Consider the following 18,311-nt stretch of genomic DNA (forward strand, 5'->3'; position numbering starts at 1 on the left):
ATCTTAGTTCCCCAACCAGGGATTGAACCTGTGCCCCCTGCAGTGGAAGCTCAGAGTCTTAACCACTGGACCACCTTGGCCACTGACTTGATACACGTTAACCATTTCGTCACCCCTTCTGCATTGAGGGGCTCTTGCTTTTCTCCATCCTCTTTTTCCCCTTTGATTTACCGGCTTCTTCAACTGATTCCTTCTCAGCTGCCATCTCCTGTTCCTGACTTTGAAGCTCCTCATCTGCCAAAAGAATTGCAAGTGGTGTTTGTGTCTAGATCAGAGCTGGAGGGTCTGTCTACCCCAGAGAAGACAGTTACTGTGTTTATATTAGTAACTTTAAAAAATGGTCAGAAATGATGATTTAACCCATTTAAAAGTTGGTTATTTTTCTAATTTCTGGTTCCTCTAGTAGAACATTCATTTGACTTCTTTTTACATGCCTGTCTGCCATCCTCAGGCCTTCACACGAACAGTATCTTTTTTTTAAAATTAATTTTTATTGGAGTATAGTTGCTTTACACACACCGATAGTATCTTGAAAAGTACTGCCTTGTGAGTTTTCACTGTTACCAAGCTTGCATTTTTTCTGGTTCTTTGTCAACTGTTTTTTTCCCCCTCTTCTTTCTCTACCATATCCTCTTCTCCCTCCCTCTGGGTAACTTATGTTAATGATCAAGAATCATTTGTTCTGTGTGTTTCTCCACATTCATTTAATCTTTTACAATTAAAATACATGTGTATACACACACACGCACGCAGGTTTTATTGCCATTGTCTTACAAAAATTGAATTATATATAATGTTCTGCATCTGTATTTTCTCTCTTGGCACTACCCTGTCAAAACCTTTCCAAGCTAGAGTTCTAAAAATTCTTTTTAAAAGGCTGCATTATATTGCATGATGCAGATATACCAACAATTGCCTATGAAGTAATATTGACTTTGTTTCCAATTTTTACTACTATAGACAGTGAAACAACAGACATCCTTGAGCATGTTTTCTTATGTACTAAGGATTTTGTTTGGCAGAGATTTCCAGGTTGGGTTGCTGGGCCAAAGAGAATGTGTTTATTTTTAATAGTTGTGGTCAGGTGTCTTTCTAAAAATTTCTACTGGCAGTGCATGAAACTACCCTTTTCTTACTTCCTAATAATAGTTTTGAGTGTTGTTTTGAAGTTTTGTCAGTCTGATGGTTGAAAAGTGGTGGCTCACTGTCATTTTAATTTGCATGTTGATTGCTAGTGAATTTCAGTTTTTTTTTTTTTAATATTTGTGAGCTGTTTGGCTTTGCTCTCTTGTGCAAAGCTGCTTCATACTGTTTGTCCAATTTCTTGTTGGATTATTTGTCCCCTTGTCAATTTGTGAGAGCTCTTTGTATATTATAGTAATTAATTAACCTTTCATCTGTTTTCTGCGTTGCAAATATTTTTTTTCAAATCTGTCCATTATCTTTGTAGGCACAGGTAATAGTATCTGTTATAATGCTACATTTAAAAATTTTTACATGGTTAAATGTCTTTTTACTGATTCCATATACCAACCTACCAGTTTCTGTGTTTTCAGTGTTTTAAGATCTTCCTCAATGTTAGAGTATGCATGTGGTCTTTTACATTTTCTTACAAGATTTTTAATGTGTACAGTTAAGCCTTTGATCCATCTGGAATTTATCTTTGTAGGGTTTCTGAGATAAAACTAAAACCAATTTTAGTTTCTTCTAGGTGGATGCCACCTTTCTCAGAGATCTTTTTGGCTCGTTATCTCTGGGCTGCAATTTACTTTCGTTCCATTTACCTAGCACAGAGAGAAGGTGCTCTAGGCCAAAGCACGGAGGACTAGTTGAGAGCCCTGCGCTGATTTGATTCACTGGTCCCAGCACCCCTGGCACAGCAAGGAGTGGGAGAGAGCCTTGTACGCTGGTGCTGTCACGCTGAGGAGGAGGATCCCAGCCTTAACCCCAGCCCTCATTATCCTTGCTCTGGATGAGTTTGCCTGAATTTTCAAGGATGCTTACGTCTGCCCACCTGATGGTAGATGATGCAAATAATTGAGAAGACAGGCTTATGGAAGCCCAGTCCTCTTCCTCTTTCTCTCCCTCGTCCTTCAAATAGGAATCATACAATTTATATTACACTGTAACTTGCTTTTTTTTTTTTTTTAATAACTTGGCCATGTATTATGGACATTGTTTCGGGTCAATAGGTAACATAATGGTGCAGCCTACCATCCATGTCTTCTTTATGTGTAATTAAGAAAGAAAAACCAGTGCCAGTTTTAATTGGATAATTTCATCAATTATGAGGCACACTTGGATTTCTGAGACCTTAAAATGTGGGGAAAAAAGGTGCTTCTAGGTTGTTTAGGTCTGGCATCTCATTCTTTTAAAATTTCTACATAATATTTTGTAGTGTGGAGGTGCTGTAACTTATTTACCGTTTTCCTGTTAATGGACGTTCAGGTTGTGTCTAGTTTTGTTTCTGCTTTTACTATTATAACAATGCCGCAATAAAAATATTTGTGTATATGTATGTCTTTGCCTACTAATGCTTTTATATTTAATTGTTTATTTCAACTTTAAAAAAAAATAAATTTATTTTATTTATTTATTTTTGGCTGCGTTGGGTCTTTGTTGCAGTGCGTGGGCTTCTCTTGCTGTGGAGCATGGGCTCTAGGCGCACAGGCTTCAGTAGTTGTAACACGTGGGCTCAGTAGTTGTGACTCGCTGGCTGTAGAGCGCGGGCTCAGTAGTTGTGGCACACGGGCTTAGTTGCTCTGCGGCATGTGGGATTTTCCCGGCCCAGGGCTCAAACCCATGTCCCCTGCATTAGCAGGTGGATTCTTAACCACTGTGCCACCAGGGGAGCCCTATTTCAACTTTTAATTTTGAGATAATTATAGATTCACATGCAGTTGTATGTATGTGAATAATATAGAAAGATCCCATTTACCCTTTACCCAGTTTTCCCCAGTGGTCACATCTTGTAAAATTCTAGGCCGGCATTTCAAATTTCACTAGTTTTACTTATACTTATTTGTGTGTGTGTGTGTATTTAGTTCTGTGCAGTTTTATCACTCTGTAGGTTCATGTGTCCCCCACCACAGTCAAGATACAGAATGGTTTCATCACCACAGGGTTCCTCCTGTTGCTTTTTTATAACCGTGCCCACCTCCCTCCTGTCTCCTCCCTCCCCATCCCTAACTCCTGGCAACTACCAATCTGTTCTCCATTTCTATAATTTCGTCATTCCAAGAATGTTATGTAAATGGAATCATACAGTGTGTAATTTTTGGGATTGGCTTTTTTTTTTTTCACTCAGGGTAATTTCCTTGAGAGTCATCCAGATTGTTGCATGTATCCGTAGCGTGTTTCTTTTTATTGCTGAGTAGTATTCCGTGGTCTGGATGTACCACAGTCTGTTTATTCATTGAAGAACATCTGTGTTGTTTTCAGTTTTTGGCTACTGGAAATAATGCTGCTATAAACATTTATGTACAGGTTATTTGTGTGAACATAAGTTTTCATTTCTCTGAGATAAGTACTCAAGAGTACAATTGCTGGGTTGTATGATATTTGCATATTTAGTTTTATAAGAAACTGCCAACTGTTTTCCAGACTGGCTGTACCATTTACATTCCCACCAGCAACGTGTGAGTGATCCAGTTTCTCTGCATTCTTGTCAGCATTTAGTACTCTCATGATTTTCTATTTTGGCCATCCCTATAGGTGTGTAGACATATCTCACTGTAGTGTTAATGTGCATTTCCCCAATGGCTAATGATGTTGAACGTATTTTCCTGTTCTTATACATGTGTATCTTCTTTGGTGAAATATCTGTTCATGGTTTTTGCTCATTTTCTAATTAGTAGTGCTTTTATTTTTATAGGATAAATTCCTAGAAGTAGGATTGCTGGGTCAAAGGGTACAGGCATTTAAACAAATTGTACTGCTTGGTCTCTCTGCAGAAGGATGTAGGAATTCACATTTATATTCCAATCAGCAGTACCCATTTACATGTACTCTTGCTAGATCTGTGACTGGTTTGAAATTGATAGTCCTAAGTTGATATCTTAGTATTTGCAACACTTTCCTGGTCACTAGTGAGACTGAATATCTTTTCCTATGTTTATTGGCCAACTGTATTTCCTCCCTTAATGGTTTGTTGGTTCACCTTCTTTAATAGTCTTTTAATTTTTTGAGTTGCATGTCTTTTTTTTGTCCATTTGTGGAAGCTCTTTGTTTACTATGGCCCTTAATTTTTTTTCAGTTGTGTGCTGTAAATATTTTCTCCAGTCTATCATTTATTGTTTTACCATATTTATATCTTTTGCTGTGTTGAAATTTAAACATTTTATGTGGTTAATTCTATGAACCTTTAAAGTTTTGCTTTGAGAGTATACTGTCCTGAGGTTCTTCTGTATTTTTCTCTATCATTTTTTCTACATTTATATATTTTTTTGATCTTAACCCATCTGGAATTTAGCTCTGTGATGGTTTGAGACAGAAGTTTATTTTTATTTTCTTTCAGCCCTATAACCACTTGGGTCAGTGCCACTGGTTAAATAGCCCATTCTTGCCCATCTGAGTTGAAGTGCTACCATTATTATATATAAAATATTTCCATATTCATTTGGACTTTTGGAGGGGGATTCTCTATACTGCTTCATCAATTTGTTTATCTCTGTACCCAAAACCACACTAGGCCGAGTCCTTCCTGTGATTAGTATTGGAATTGTATTAAATATATACACTAATTTGGGAAGAATTAAGATTTTTATTTTAATAAATCTTCCCATTTAGGAAAACAATATTTCTATTTATTTTGAGCTTTACACCTTTTAAGAATATTATGTTTTTCTTCATATAGGACATGTATCTTTCTTATTAAAAATATGATTTATTTTACTGTTGTTACTGTTGTGAACGTAGTTCGCCTCCACCATTTTGTTGACTTAAAAAAAATCAACTTTTAATGTTACAGTTTCTTTTATTGCAATATTTTAAATTTGCAGGTTAGAAACCTTTTTATATCTTTTTGTAGATCTGCTTTTTTTTCACTTAACATTATAATCCAAGCTTTAAAAAAAAATGCCATTTCAAGTTTCCAGTAAGCATTTTAATAGTTGCGTGATTTTTTTCTCACCATAACTTTGATGCCATATTTTTTCATTTTTTTTAGCTCAAGGTAGCAATATTTCTGGTTCTTGAGACATGAATACTTTTTAAATGCTTGTTTTAGAAAAAAAGCTAAGTCAGAAAAGCATAGAGGCAAGAAAGTCATCAACAGTAATTATTTTACCAAGTCACTCTTAATTTTTCACAAAATCCCCTTCAGATTTTTTTGTGAGTGTTTTTTTAGCATAGTTGAAAACATACTTAATATACAGTTTTGTACCCTGCTTATTTTTCATTTTATGTTATAAACCTGTTGGCTTATCATTATAAGCTCTTGGTAAATAAGGGCTAAATGGCATTCGATTTTGTGTTGTATTATCATTTAACCAATTCCCCAAGTGTCAAATCTTTATGTATTTTTAACTTTCCACAGTTTTAAATAATGTTTTGAATATTTTCCTTCTTAAATCTTTATCTGACTTGTAGATTACAACCGAGGATTGATTTCTGCCAGTAGAATTCAGCGGTTAAAGGATGTGAACCTTTCTGAAATTTATAACACATAAATGTAGGGCATGGCCCATTTCAAATGGCTGTCATGTGATGGCCTTGCTGTAGTTGATGATTGTACTGTCTTAGTTGATGATTGTACTGTCTTAAATCTGAGGTATGGCTAATGCTGTTAATGGCCCGTTTTTATGGGTACAGTCGACTCCGTTCTCAGTGACATTGGAGCTTTCCACACGAGGATGATCCAATCCATTTTCATGATTGTACTTTTCACCAAAAGGTTCTAGTAAAGCTGTAACGTAGTGAAAGGATCAATTTGAAGTTATGCTGTCAGGAGGTTAATTTGATGCAGTTCTTAAAATACAGCTTTCATTGCTGATCCTTTCTGTCTAATATTTGCCATAAATGTCTAACATTTGCCATAAAAAGTACAGGATTCTTAGGATTCTTATCATAGATTAATGTGGCAGGTTAAGCGGTCTTGAAATTTAGGACACAGCTCAGGAAAACCAGTGCTTGCAGAATTTTAGCAGCAAACCAGTTAAGCTCGTGCAATATCCAGCTGTGCCGGCGGGTGGTGAGAGACTTAAAGTCAGCAGGAGGAGGTTATTTCATTTTCCACTCCTTCATCAAGCTTTTACTGGGCACCTTGAGGGCAGTTTTTTAAAAACAGCTTAACTGAAGTCTAATTTACTTACCATAAAAATCTACTCCTTGTACGTGTACAATGCAGTGATTTTTTTTTTAAAGTAAATTTATAGAGTTATGTAACCATCACCACAATTCAGGTTCAGAACATTTTCATTGCCCCAAAGAGTTCCCTTGTGCCAGTTTACAGTTAATTCCTGATTTCAGCCTTAGGCGACACTAATCTACTTGTAGTTTCTATGTATTTACCTTTTCTCGACATTTCATGGAATCATACAATGTATGGCTTTTGGGTGTGACTTCTTTCCCTTAGCATGATATTTTCAAGGCTCATCCTTGTTGCAGCATGTGTCAGTACTTTATTCCTTTTTATTGCTGAATAGTAGTCCATTGTATTGATATACCACATTTTATTTATCCATTCATCTGGTAAACAGCTATATGCATAAAAACTTGAAGTGATTTTCTTGGCTGGTGCTTTTTAAAAAAATTAAAACATTCACTGTTACGTGCCCTGCTTAATTAAGAACATGGCCAATTCATTAACTTATAGTAGAAGTTAGATGTGAGAAAATGCCGTGGAGGCAGCCAATCCTCCCACCGCCTGCCCTCCCCTGCCGCGTGTCAGAGAGCACTCAGCAGAGAGCATTCTGGGAAACAGGAGAGACTGAGCTCAGAAAATAATGAGCTCCGTGAAAGCAGGTGCCCCTTTCATTTTTGCAGAAAGTATCATATGCCTGAGTCAAGGTGAGAAGAAATGGAAAACCTTCAGGTGACATGATTATAAATCAGTGCCCATAGCGTGCCCACCACAAGCTGAAGGGCTTAGATTCATGTAGTTGGACCAGTGTGTTCTCCTTGGTTCCCTAGTCTATTTTTTTAAATTTTATTTATTATTAATTAATTAATTAATTAATTAATTTTGGCAGCACCAGGTCTTAGTTGTGGCATGCAGGGTCTTTTAGTTGCGGCATGTGGACTTCTTAGTTGCAGCATGTGGACTCCTAGTTGTGGCATGCATGTGGGATCTAGTTTCCTGACCAGGGATTGAACCTGGGCCCCCTGCATTGGGAGCACAGAGTCCTACCCACTGGACCACCAGGGAAATCCCTTGGTTCCCTAGTCTTAACTGACCTGGATTTGGATTCCAAATTATACAAGATCTCCTGAGATGCATCTCTCACCTAAGTATACATCAAGTCCATGTTCTGAGTTCTTCGAGGGGAGGGACCATATTGGACACATATACCACAGATGGCAGGCATTGTGCTAGGTGCTGTCGCCACTAAGATGAACGAGGCATGATCCTTGCTCTCTGGAAACTCAAGTTAGCAAGAGGAGACAGCTGTGGAAAGCAGATTGTTAACAGAGATTGACCAAGTGCTGCAGCAGAAGGAAACTCAGCATGAGGAAGCACTCAGGAAGGCTTCCTGGAGGAAGGGACCCTTGAGCTAAGTCTTGAATGACCTGTAAATATAAGCTCAGGTCAAATGGGGAGGTGAAAAGGGGACATGGAGAGGGTGTTAAGTAGAATGGCCTTCAGCAAGGCAGGCATCATAATGAACTAATTATAGGACTAATGCCCACCTGGGTTTTCTGCTGTGTTGGGTTGATTGTGACCTATGTGCATCTGGAAGGTAATGCTGCTGATGTAAGCAAACCTTGGGGACTGGGTTTGTGCTGTTCGCCTGCATTCCATTCCCCTTAGGGGCCAGATGTTATAGAGTTGGTGGGGCAGTTACTGACTTGTGCATTGGAGCCAAACAAACCGACGGGGATTGTTGAGTTAATCATTGTATTTGCAGATGATTCGTTTAAAGATGTGGTTTATTATGGAGAACTCTAAACACAGACCAAGGTTTTTGCCCTCCTCCCCACCCCACCCTGAAACAGGGCCTTGGTCAGGCTCCGTATTGCTATGCCTTGCTTTTGGTTCCTGTGGGATTTAGATAGTTTTGGCGGGTGTCCCAGCTTTCAGGCAGCCCTCAGATGTGTGCCTGTGTGGATATGCAGAGAGACTAACATATGCACATCTAATATTTAAGAGTGACATCTGCCACAGCAAAAAGGGTTGTTTCAATGTGGGGGAGTATTCTGGGACCCAGGGTTCAAGGTTAATCACCCTTTTACCTATCCACTGAAAAAGCATTTACGGAGCACACGCTGTGTTCCAGGCACTGAGTGAGCTAGGTGCAGGGGAGCCAGGAGGACAAGGTAGGAGTTGGAAACCAAATAGTGTAGTTGAGGACAAGTTCAGTTTGGGATGCCAGGTGGGGCTCCTTCCTGTGGAGGACTAACTTTTTTTAAAAAAGTTTTTATTTTATATTGGGGTATAGCTGATTAACAATGTTGTGATAGTTTCAGGTGCACAGCAAAGTGACTCAGCCATACATATACATGTATCCATTCTCCCCCAAACTCCTGGAGGGCTAACTTGGATCATTGGCAGTAGTAGCCTAGAATTCTGGGATGGATTAGTGATGTCTGTCACGGGCACAGACTAGAGGATAAATATTCGTGTGCCGTGTATTTGCTGATGCTGGGTTAGCGTTTTCTGGTGTAGACAGAAGACTTGAGTAAAGGTGGCATATGGGAGGGAGTTGACTTTTGTCTTAGAATAAAGCATGTTTGTCTTGGTGGCATGGGGTGTAGTGGAAACTACCTTGGATCAGCATGGGGGTGGGTAGGGTAGGGCTGGAGTACCCATGTTGCTGCTAATTATGTACTTACTAGGTACTGTCTCTTAAATGTCTCTAAGCCTCAGTTTCTTGATGTGTAAAATGGAGATAATAATACCTGCCTCAACCATATCATAATGTTGATGGGAGGAGCTAGTGAAATCATGGATGTGAAGATGTTTTACCACCCACAGAGTGATAGACTCTTGCAGTATTATAACTACAGGTGTGGGGGTGGGTGGAGCAGGAAATGCCTGCAGTTATGCAAGGATGAGCCAGATGGTGGTGGCCTCAGGGTCTTTGCACTGGGTCTGTCTGCCCAGCCTGCTGCCTCTTGTCATATCCAGGTCATAACTCTAAGGTTACCTCCATTCGGGCCACAGAATCTAAGCCTGTTCTTGCCCTGGCTCCACCTACCACCTCATCCTGTTTTATTTTCTTCAAAGGTCTCATCAACTGATATGGTCTGGTTAGCTTATTTGTTTTTGTATCTTCCCCTGCTAGAACATGGAAACGTGGTGAGGCAGAGACCCTTTTCTGTCTCACTCCCACCATCATATCGTCAGAGCCTAGAACAGTGCCTGGCATGTAGGAGAAGTACAGGATTTCTTAACATTTGCTGCATGAGTGATTGCAAGGGTCTCTGAAGTGCACAGACCCGATTGGGCTGGGGGCCCAGGAACCCTGTGAGGATTGTTAAGAATTGAGTGTAGTTGCTGTGACCTCATCTCTCTGTGAACATGTTCCTGAATCTCCCATTTCTTTGGTTACTGATAAATCAATTCAGTTAAATGCACAGTAATTGTAACTTAATTGACAATTCCATCAACTCCGGATCTGACTTCACAATGTAATCTCTTACAACAAAACAAAGGACAAGAATCAGAATTCATATTATTTTTTAGGGTATGTAACAGGCCATGAAATTACACAGTGTTTCCAATTTGGCAGGCTGGTGAATTCAATCTCTTAAAAGATAATCTTGTTTCATAAAGGACATGATATGAATTAGAGTTGAAACTTGTGAATTGGATACAATTAACACCCAACCCCTCCCCACACGGAACTGATTTGTTTTTAAATTGGCTTTTATTTTATTTTTTTTCTCCCCTGCTGGCTGGCACCAGTTCCATATCCCCTTGTTTCTTGTGAATTGTTACTGTGCTTTCACCAGTCTGATGAACTTGGCTAGACTGTGTGGGGCTTCCCTAAGTTATGTGAAATGAACATAAATGGAGATTGGTGTGGAGTCAGTTACATGTCAGTCACCTGTCTGTAAATCCAGGTGTCTAGTGTGTACCCTCACTAGCTCCCTGGAAATGCCAGGGCCGCCCTGGTTGTTTCTCTGCCTTCACAGGGTGGATTGATGAATCATTGGTTCTCTCGCAGGGTAACCTGTCTGTGTGCCCAGTTTGAGGCCGTCCTGCAGCATGGCTTGAAGAGGAGTCGAGGATTAGCGCTAACAGCAGCCGCGATCAAACAGGCAGCAGGCTTCGCCAGCAAAACCGAAACAGGTACTGCTCGGCCTGATGCATCCCGGAGGATGTTCCTTTCTCTTGCTCTTTTAATTTGTGTTTATTTTTTAATAGCGGGCAAGGCAGTCATCGTGCGGGACTGGTGGGGGCCAGTGGCACGTTGTGGTGCAGAAATCCGTGGTAAGGATGTCTTACTTGCAGTCAGTTAGGGTGTTGTCTGGTATCTTAATTTAAATGAAGTCAGCCTTTGTGCAGAATTCTCAGAGCCACATGTTGTGGTCTCCGAGGGGCTCGGGGGACCTGCAGCTAAGGTGCTTATTTCACCAACATGGTGTGGCAATTGCTGTGAAACTAATAATCTGTTCTAACTTTATGCACAAGGATAGCATGGCGTTTCATAATTAAATCTGTCTTCAATAACAGCAGCAGAAAACAGGCAGGTCTCTGAGCTTATAGTTCTGCTGCCATCCATTTTAAAATTGTCACAGCATTTCCCTTGTCCTGTGCTCCTGTGTCTCTGAATGACAGGGATAATGCTAATAATAATAATTCAACGCTCATGGGTACTTAGTGCAAGCCTGGCACTTTGTTAGTCTTTTATATAAATTAACTCGCTCAGTTCACACAATAGCCCTATGAGTGGTGGGGACCTTCATCTCTCTTCTCCATGGTACAGATGTGATTTGTTCGAAGCGGTTTGCTTTGGATCTGAACTTTGAAGTGTATCATGTCATATAAACAACATCCTGTGTGTTCCACCCCACACGCACATTTAAAAGAGCAGGTTCTTTCAGACCCTGCTTGTGGCTGCCGCCCTGAATTCCCAAGTCCTTCTTGTTACTGTGATATCAGTGTCACTGCTGAGTAAAATGTGTCACCTTTTGCTAGTTCACCTCCTTTCACAGCAAAACATCAGTGCTCACCGTGTTTGGTAGCGGTGTTTGTGGAAATTCTCTGCCCACTGAAGCGAACCCTTTGCCTTTCCCTCTCATGTTGGTGCGTCTCCTTTCCCTTTTCTCTCACCCCTTCAGCAGATCTTTCATCCCTGTTCATCTCACCGGTTGCTCATTTTCAGAAATGAATGTGGGTCCTGTTGGGGTCAGGGGATGGCTGCAAGAGGGATTCCTGTCACCGTTGATTTTTCTTCTGTGTTCCCGGGTCCCTTCCTTCAAAGTCAGGGACATAGGGGGCCAGTTCAGAGAAGAGCCGGTGTCAAGGGCCTCAGTCCTCGTAGAAAGCACAGCCAGCTCCTTGGCCACGTCGGATGTCAGCCTCAGTCGTCTTGGTGGCATTTTATGTACGGGATGCTTCCCTGAGCCTCTGTGTGGGGTGGCGTGGGGCTGGTTGACGTCTGGTTGAGGACATGGCCTTTCCGACAGTCCTCCTTGGCTTGCTGGGCCCTTGTGTTTCTTCTCATTTCCTTCTTACCTGTCTGTGGGGCAGCTACCTCAGAGGAACTGGTGTGGAATAGACCACCAGGCTCTGGGCAGCTCCTGGGCATGGCAGAGGCAACCCTGGCTTTGGAGTCAGACTCCGAGGGTAAGTCTGGCATGACCCTGGGAAAATGCCCCTCTGTGCCTTTCATTGTTTGCACCTGTAAAGGCAGAGCATCTCGTCTCCCTGGGGGATTGTCAGGAGGCTTCAGTGAGACTCTCATGTGAAACACCTGCTTCAGTTCATAGACACTCCCCCCCCCAATAAATGTTTAACCAGTTACCCTCTTCTCCCAAACACCCTTTAAACTTTTAATCTCTTTCTCCACCTCACCCCCTCTTGAGGCTCTGATCTTTTAACCATGAAGAATGGCTCTACCTATTCCCATCCAGACTAGAATTCTTATCTTTTTGTTACTTGGCCCTGATAATCACAGAAGCACCTACACGTTTGCAAGACATCGCCAGCCTTCGCCTTCTTGCTGTTTCCCTGCATCTGAGCATGATTTCTACACTTGCATCCTGAAGAGGCTGAGGAGCAGTCTCCGGCTTTGTTTTTGCCCAGGAGGGTGTGCTGGGCTGCCTCCTGGCCAATTAGAAGCAAAGCAAAGACCGAACTCGCTTAGCCCTGGAGTAGTTGCCAAGGGCTTGTGTCATCATTGCTGGCAGTGTTAATTAACCATTCACGGGTGTAGGATGGTCCTTGGCTGGTTAAAACCTCTTTCCTGCCATTGCATGTTTGATTAAAAACCTCACGAGAGAGGGGGCAGGTGTTTCTTCAGCTGCTCAGAGTTGGAAAAGATCAGATCAATGACTTGTTGCGGTTGTTCTTAAAGCCATTGGAATGACCTTGCCAGGCAGAATGAATAAAATGGAAGTCTGAAGAGAAGGATCCGACGGGAATGAGCGTTGCTCTGCTCCCTTGTCTCTGCTGGCTGCTGGGCTGGGCCCTCTATGTAGCTTAGCGATCGGACGGCAGGGTTGAAATCCCCGCTCAGCGACTTGTCACACATGAGCTCTCTGGGACACCTCCTCTCTGAGCTTCTATTTCCTCGTGTGTAAACTAAGGGTGATAACGGGACCCGCCTCGCAGGGTTGTGGTGGGGGCTTGAGGCCTTGGTACTGGGCTGCCCGAGCTGGTGCGTGATGATAACATGCCACTAACATTCCAGCGTAGGTGATGGTGTCTTTACTTTTCAGATGATGACACTGAGGCTCAAGTAAGTTAATACGAGGCCCAAGTTCCCATGGCTGGTAAATAGCAGAGCTGAGGATTCCTACCCAGGTCAGACTGATGTCAAGAAGTTCCTGGCCCTTCCCCGCTCCCCACCTCCTCTGGCAGCAGGCCTGGTGCCCATAATTGCTCCTCTGTAGACCACTCTAACTCAGTGAACTGAACTGAAAGTGACAGGAGAGAATGAGTAACGGTGAATTAATCCACAAGGCTGTTGCATTAGCTCTGTTTCTAGATGAAGAGAGAAAAGCTGGACTTCAGAGTAATGACTGAATAAAATGACATTGTTGAAAATCACAATACAGTAGATAATACTGAGAGTCTGCCAGGGGCATGACTGCATTTGGTTGTCTGCAGTTAGGGTGCACGTAGGACTGAGTTTGGAAACTGGTGCCCTTGCACAACGTATTAAAAAAACTTTTTTTTAAAGTTGCCAACGTTTAAAAATTATGAGATTTTATGTTGAAATATAGATTTCTAGATTTTCTTAAACTTGAGGATCTGTGACTCTGGGCCTACATTTACTGTTGACTTTGTTTGGAGCCCAGCACCCCTGCCCTTTGTAGATGGGGCAAAAGTACTCCAGGTCACCACAGTCTCCACCCCTCCCTATCGCCCCTGACACTTGAGATAGAATGTCGATTGCCATTTATTGTTGTACTGTTGTTATTGTTCCCACTGTTCTAATTGGAAATTCAGCAGTTTTCAAGGGTAAACACCTCTCAAGTTGTAAGCCTTTGAAGCCAGTTTCTAGAGTGCTAAAACCGTTGTTTTTGTCAATTTTGTTCAGTTTTATAGTTGCTTTTTGGGGAGAAGATTTGTTAACCTTCTCACTGGGCTGTAGCCAAAAGTCCCTTATTTTTTGTTTTTGTCTTGATTTTGAATACATTCTTGTCTTCGCATGTATCTGGTATTTTCGACTGAATGCCAGATGTTGTGTATGAAGAATCGTAGAGATAATTTGAAGTTTGGAATGATTGTATCTTTTTTCAGAGAGGATTTACTGTTGCTTCTCAGACAGTTAGGGTAGAGGGAGATCAGTTTAATCCAGTCAAGGGATCAAGCCAGTTCACACCTGGCCTTTAGCATTTGTGATGCCTGATGTATTTCTAGGATGTAGTTCTTCGGGGTTTCCAGCTTATATCAGTTTCCTGGAGTTGCCATAGCAAATTTGCACACCCCAGGTGGCTTAAAACAACAGAGAGAAATTTACTTTTTCACAGTCTGGAGGCCAGGAGTCCAAAATCTAGGTGTCGGCAGGGTTGGTTCCTTCTGGAAAGCTCTGAGGGGAGGGTGTGTTCCTAGCTTCTGGTGCTTGTCAGCAGTCCCTGCCATTCCTTGGCTTGTAGCTTTATCACTCCAGTCTTGGCCGCTCTCTTCACATGGCCTTCTTTCCTTTGTGTCCATGTCTCTCTGTGTCCCCTCCTCTCCTTAGAAGGACACCAGTCGTGTTAGATTAGGTCCAGTATGACCTCGTCTCAACAAATTACACCTGCAAAGAGGCTTTCCCTAAATAAAGTCCCATTCTGGGGTTCCAGGTGGACACGAATTTTGGGGGGCACTATTCAGTCCAGTACACAGCTGAATCCCTGAGGTGTTTTCCAGTGCCCTTCCTCATCTGCAGGTCCCGACCTCTAATTTTTTTTTTTTAAAGACCCTGTGGGAATTCTGAAAGCTCCACTTAACTTCTCATCAGAGAAGCTCTGTAGTTGGGAAAAGCCTTAGGGCAGAATAAGGCTCTGTAGACAGGAGTCATGTCTGTGGACATCCCTTCTCTTTGGGATCTGAGTTTCTCATGTCTTTCTTGCCTTTGCAGAGCTCCTAGTCCTTCAGTTTTGCTTTAATTAAAAAAAAAAAAAAAAAGGCTGGCTTTTTCAGTTGCTGTTTTCTTCGTGGGGGAGTTGATCTGGTTCAAGCTGATCTTCCGCAGCCGACAGTGGACCCTTGGAGTGATGCTTTCAGCTTGTGCCTTTTCCGGTGGCCAGAGGTGCCCCCTCTGTGCGTGACCATCTTCTGTTACTTTTCTACAAATCAGGTACCAGCTTTTCCTCCTGAGAGCAACTGTAGCCTGGGAAAGGGAGTTTGCACGCAGTTTTCCTTCAGTTTTGTGCTGATTTTCATCAGTACCCACATGTATCTCCCATTCCCTAGTTTGCTGTCTATTAGGGGGTTTTATTTTGTTTGTTTTTGATTTTAGCTTAGTATTCAGGTTTCTTTTTGTTTTTGACTTGGGAGGCTTTTACCCAAACATCCCTGACCTATGACATGTTGGTAAGGTAAACATCGTTCTAAGCAGTTATGCTGCCAGCTCAGCAGTTATGCCGTCTTGGCGGGCATGGGAAACAGTGTGCATCCCAAACTGCAGTCCCTTTGAATAGATCGTCCAGTTAGTTGAGTTACGCAGGACCCAGAGAAGTTTAGAATAAGGTCACCTAGTGTGTCTCCTTTAGAATTCAGACCCCAGAAGTGAGAGCCTACTGTGTCCAGTAGAGCCATTTCCTCTGACTTTTGACAAGTGACTGGATTTATCTGCACAGACAGTTGATTTGCCGGTGGTGAGATGGGAGCCTGCATTTTCCGAGCCTGTCCTGAAGTTTGTTTAACCTTTCCATTCCAGTTATGCAAGGTAGCGTGAATCATTACAGCCGACACTGGTTATTCCCCACCCAGCAGTTCCATCCCTTCTTTCTTGCTAATAGAACTCTGGTTTTGTTCTGATGTTGGGTGGCCACGAGCTTCAGGCCTGAGGCTAGCCACAGGAGGAGTAAATCTGGATCAGATCAGGCCAGCCATAATAATTTCCAGCCTGCCAGTAGTTGGTTTAGGAATAGACATGTGATGCAATTCTGACCAAAAGGAAAGGTCTACTGACGGGCTTCTGAGAAAGCTTCTTGCTGTTTGAACAGAGACACAAGAAAGCTTATTTTATGGCCTTGGGTTGTTTTGTGAGACTGTGATGTTTGGAGCTATGGCAGTGATGTTGTGACCATGAGGAGGGACCAAGTCTGAAGATGAAAGCCAGTACATTCAGGATGGCAGCTCAGAAAGATGGAAAGTACTTGGACCCTGATAATGTCACTGAGCTACTGAATTAACCAACTCTGGAACTGCCCTACCTCTGGACTTAATGTTACGTGAGATAATTAGTTCCCTAATATTTTAAGGCATTTTGAGTTGGATTTCTTTTTACTCGCATCCAAAATCATCCTAACTCAAACAATAGAGAAAAGGAAGACAACTTAAAGAAAAAAAGAGACCTATGCTCCAGAAATGGGAGGAACAATGTGATTAGCACATTCATCTTGGAAATGACACTTGGGTGTTTTCTGCTCTTTTCAGTGAACCACAGGTTTGGCTTTCTTAGTGTTTGCTAGTGACTCATATTGAGCAGTTCTTGTGACCCAGGGGATTTGTTAGACCCTTCGCGCTCATTGTTCCACTTTACTGCTAAAATGATTATGCATAGTGAATAACGGTGTTCCCATTTTACAGGTGAAGAAAATGAGGCTCAAAGAAATGAAATAATTTCCTTAGTGTTCCAGAGCTAAAAAGTGGCAGAGCTGGGATTTCTACTTAGGCAGGCCTACATGATTGTGATTCTGAAGCTCCTACTTTTATTTATAATGGCATATTGTTTCCAGAAAGAGGGCTCTCTGAAAGATCATGACCCCTCCCCCCCAATTTGAACTCATGAGTAAATTAAGCAGCATTTTATTATTTATTTATTTATTTATTTTGGCTGTACCGGGTCTTAGTTGCTTCATGTGGACTCTTAGTTGTGGCATGCAGACTTCTTAGTTGTGGCATGTGGGATCTTTAGTTGTGGCATGAAGACTCTTAGTTGCAGCATGCATGCGGGATCTAGTTCCCCAACCAAGGATCAAACCCGGGCCCCCTGCATTGGGAGCACGGAGTTTTACCCACTGGACCACCAGGGAAGGCCAAGCAGCAAGTATTGAGTAAGTTAGGAGCACTCAGAGCAGGGCTCAGCAAACCATGTCCTACCACCTGTTTTGTAAATAAAGTTTTATTGGAACACAGCCACAAACATTCATCTACTTAGTGTCTAGGGCTGCTTTTAGGCCGAGTTGTGACTGAGACTATCTGGCCTCCTGACTTTCTAGCTCCTAGCATAGTGTCTAGAAGTATATGGGTTCTTCAGTAAAAATATGTTCAATAAATACCTTTTGGTTGGAAGGAAGGGCCTCATTCAATGTGCATAGTACTATATTTCATGATTCCCAAGGTACCTTAAACCAGGATCACTCCAGAGTACTTCCTTTTCCTGGTTCATAGCCTGTGCCTTCTTGCTGTGTCTTCACATGGTGAAAGGAACCTCTTTTATCAGGGCAGTAATCCCATTCATGAGGGCTCCACCCTCATCACCTAAGGGTCCACCCAAAGGCCCCATCTACTAATACCATCATCTTTGGTGGTTAGAGTTTCAAGAGTTGAATTTTGAGGGGACACATGCCGATTATAGAAGTGGCATTTCAATGGCATAACCTTGGAGTTTGATGTTCTTGTTAATCACTAAAATATCATCATCAGGTTATGTGTCGGCAGTCTGTTACAAGGTGATGGGCATGATTCAGAACATACCAGAGGCACATTTATTATTGAGGTGCCTGTCTTGTAAAATTTAACTGTAACTTTCCTTATCTGTTCAGTAGCCTTTTGGCACCTCTGACCTTGACACTTTGTCTCCCACTCTCTTCTGTAATGCCACAACCTCTGGGCTTACTTTCTACTTCTTTGCAGATCCTTCCTGGCATATCCCTTCTACACTCTCAAACATTAAATATTATTTATCCTCGGATTCTGTTGTTGACTCTTGTTTCTACACGTACTGTCTGAATTCCTTGGTGAAAATTGCTATCTGTGCGTCGATTACTCTTAGTTGTACCTCCTGCAGATCACTCCCGGTCTTCCTCTTGAGTGTCCCTATTTGGATGTACCACGGGCTTGTCAAGGTCTGCACGACTGAATTCTCATCCCTATCCCTCCCCCATGTTTGCTCCTGTGTTCCTTGCTTAGTGAATGGCTCTGCCCTTCACCCAGGTCCCCCGACCAGCCTCGGGCTTCCTCCCAGCCTCCTCCTCCTCTTCCTTCCCCCGCAACCGCTCAAACTTCTATTTTTTTTCTCCCTCTCTTTTAGAAATTGTCATAAAGTATACATAACATAAAAATGACCATTTTAACCATTTTTAAGTGTACAGTTCAAAGGCAT

The 18,311-nt window shown here is 42.1% G+C and overlaps 1 protein-coding gene across 16 annotated transcripts in view; it reads left to right on the plus strand.

Moving 5' to 3' along the window:
• Nucleotides 1–18,311, plus strand: part of SNX29 (sorting nexin 29) — a 566,403-nt gene that overhangs the window by 34,394 nt on the left and 513,698 nt on the right. For 12 of the 16 annotated variants that reach the window (XR_014254726.1, XR_014254727.1, XR_014254728.1 and 9 more), the window contains 2 exons: nucleotides 10,329–10,453; nucleotides 10,529–10,594. The exons of 1 other annotated variant lie outside the window; for it this stretch is intronic. Coding sequence is in view for 7 of the 15 variants with exons in the window: in XM_082429659.1 (XP_082285785.1) it covers nucleotides 10,329–10,453; nucleotides 10,529–10,594 (191 nt within the window). In the remaining 8 variants the exon portion in view is untranslated. Of the gene's footprint in view, nucleotides 1–10,328; nucleotides 10,454–10,528; nucleotides 10,595–18,311 lie in introns of those variants that run through there. 3 more of the 16 variants (XM_082429655.1, XM_082429653.1, XM_082429657.1) reach the window with 1 other exon arrangement.

This window comes from Balaenoptera physalus (genome assembly GCF_965194825.1).
Source record: "Balaenoptera physalus genome assembly, chromosome: 16".
Classification (NCBI taxonomy): Eukaryota; Metazoa; Chordata; class Mammalia; order Artiodactyla; family Balaenopteridae; genus Balaenoptera; species Balaenoptera physalus.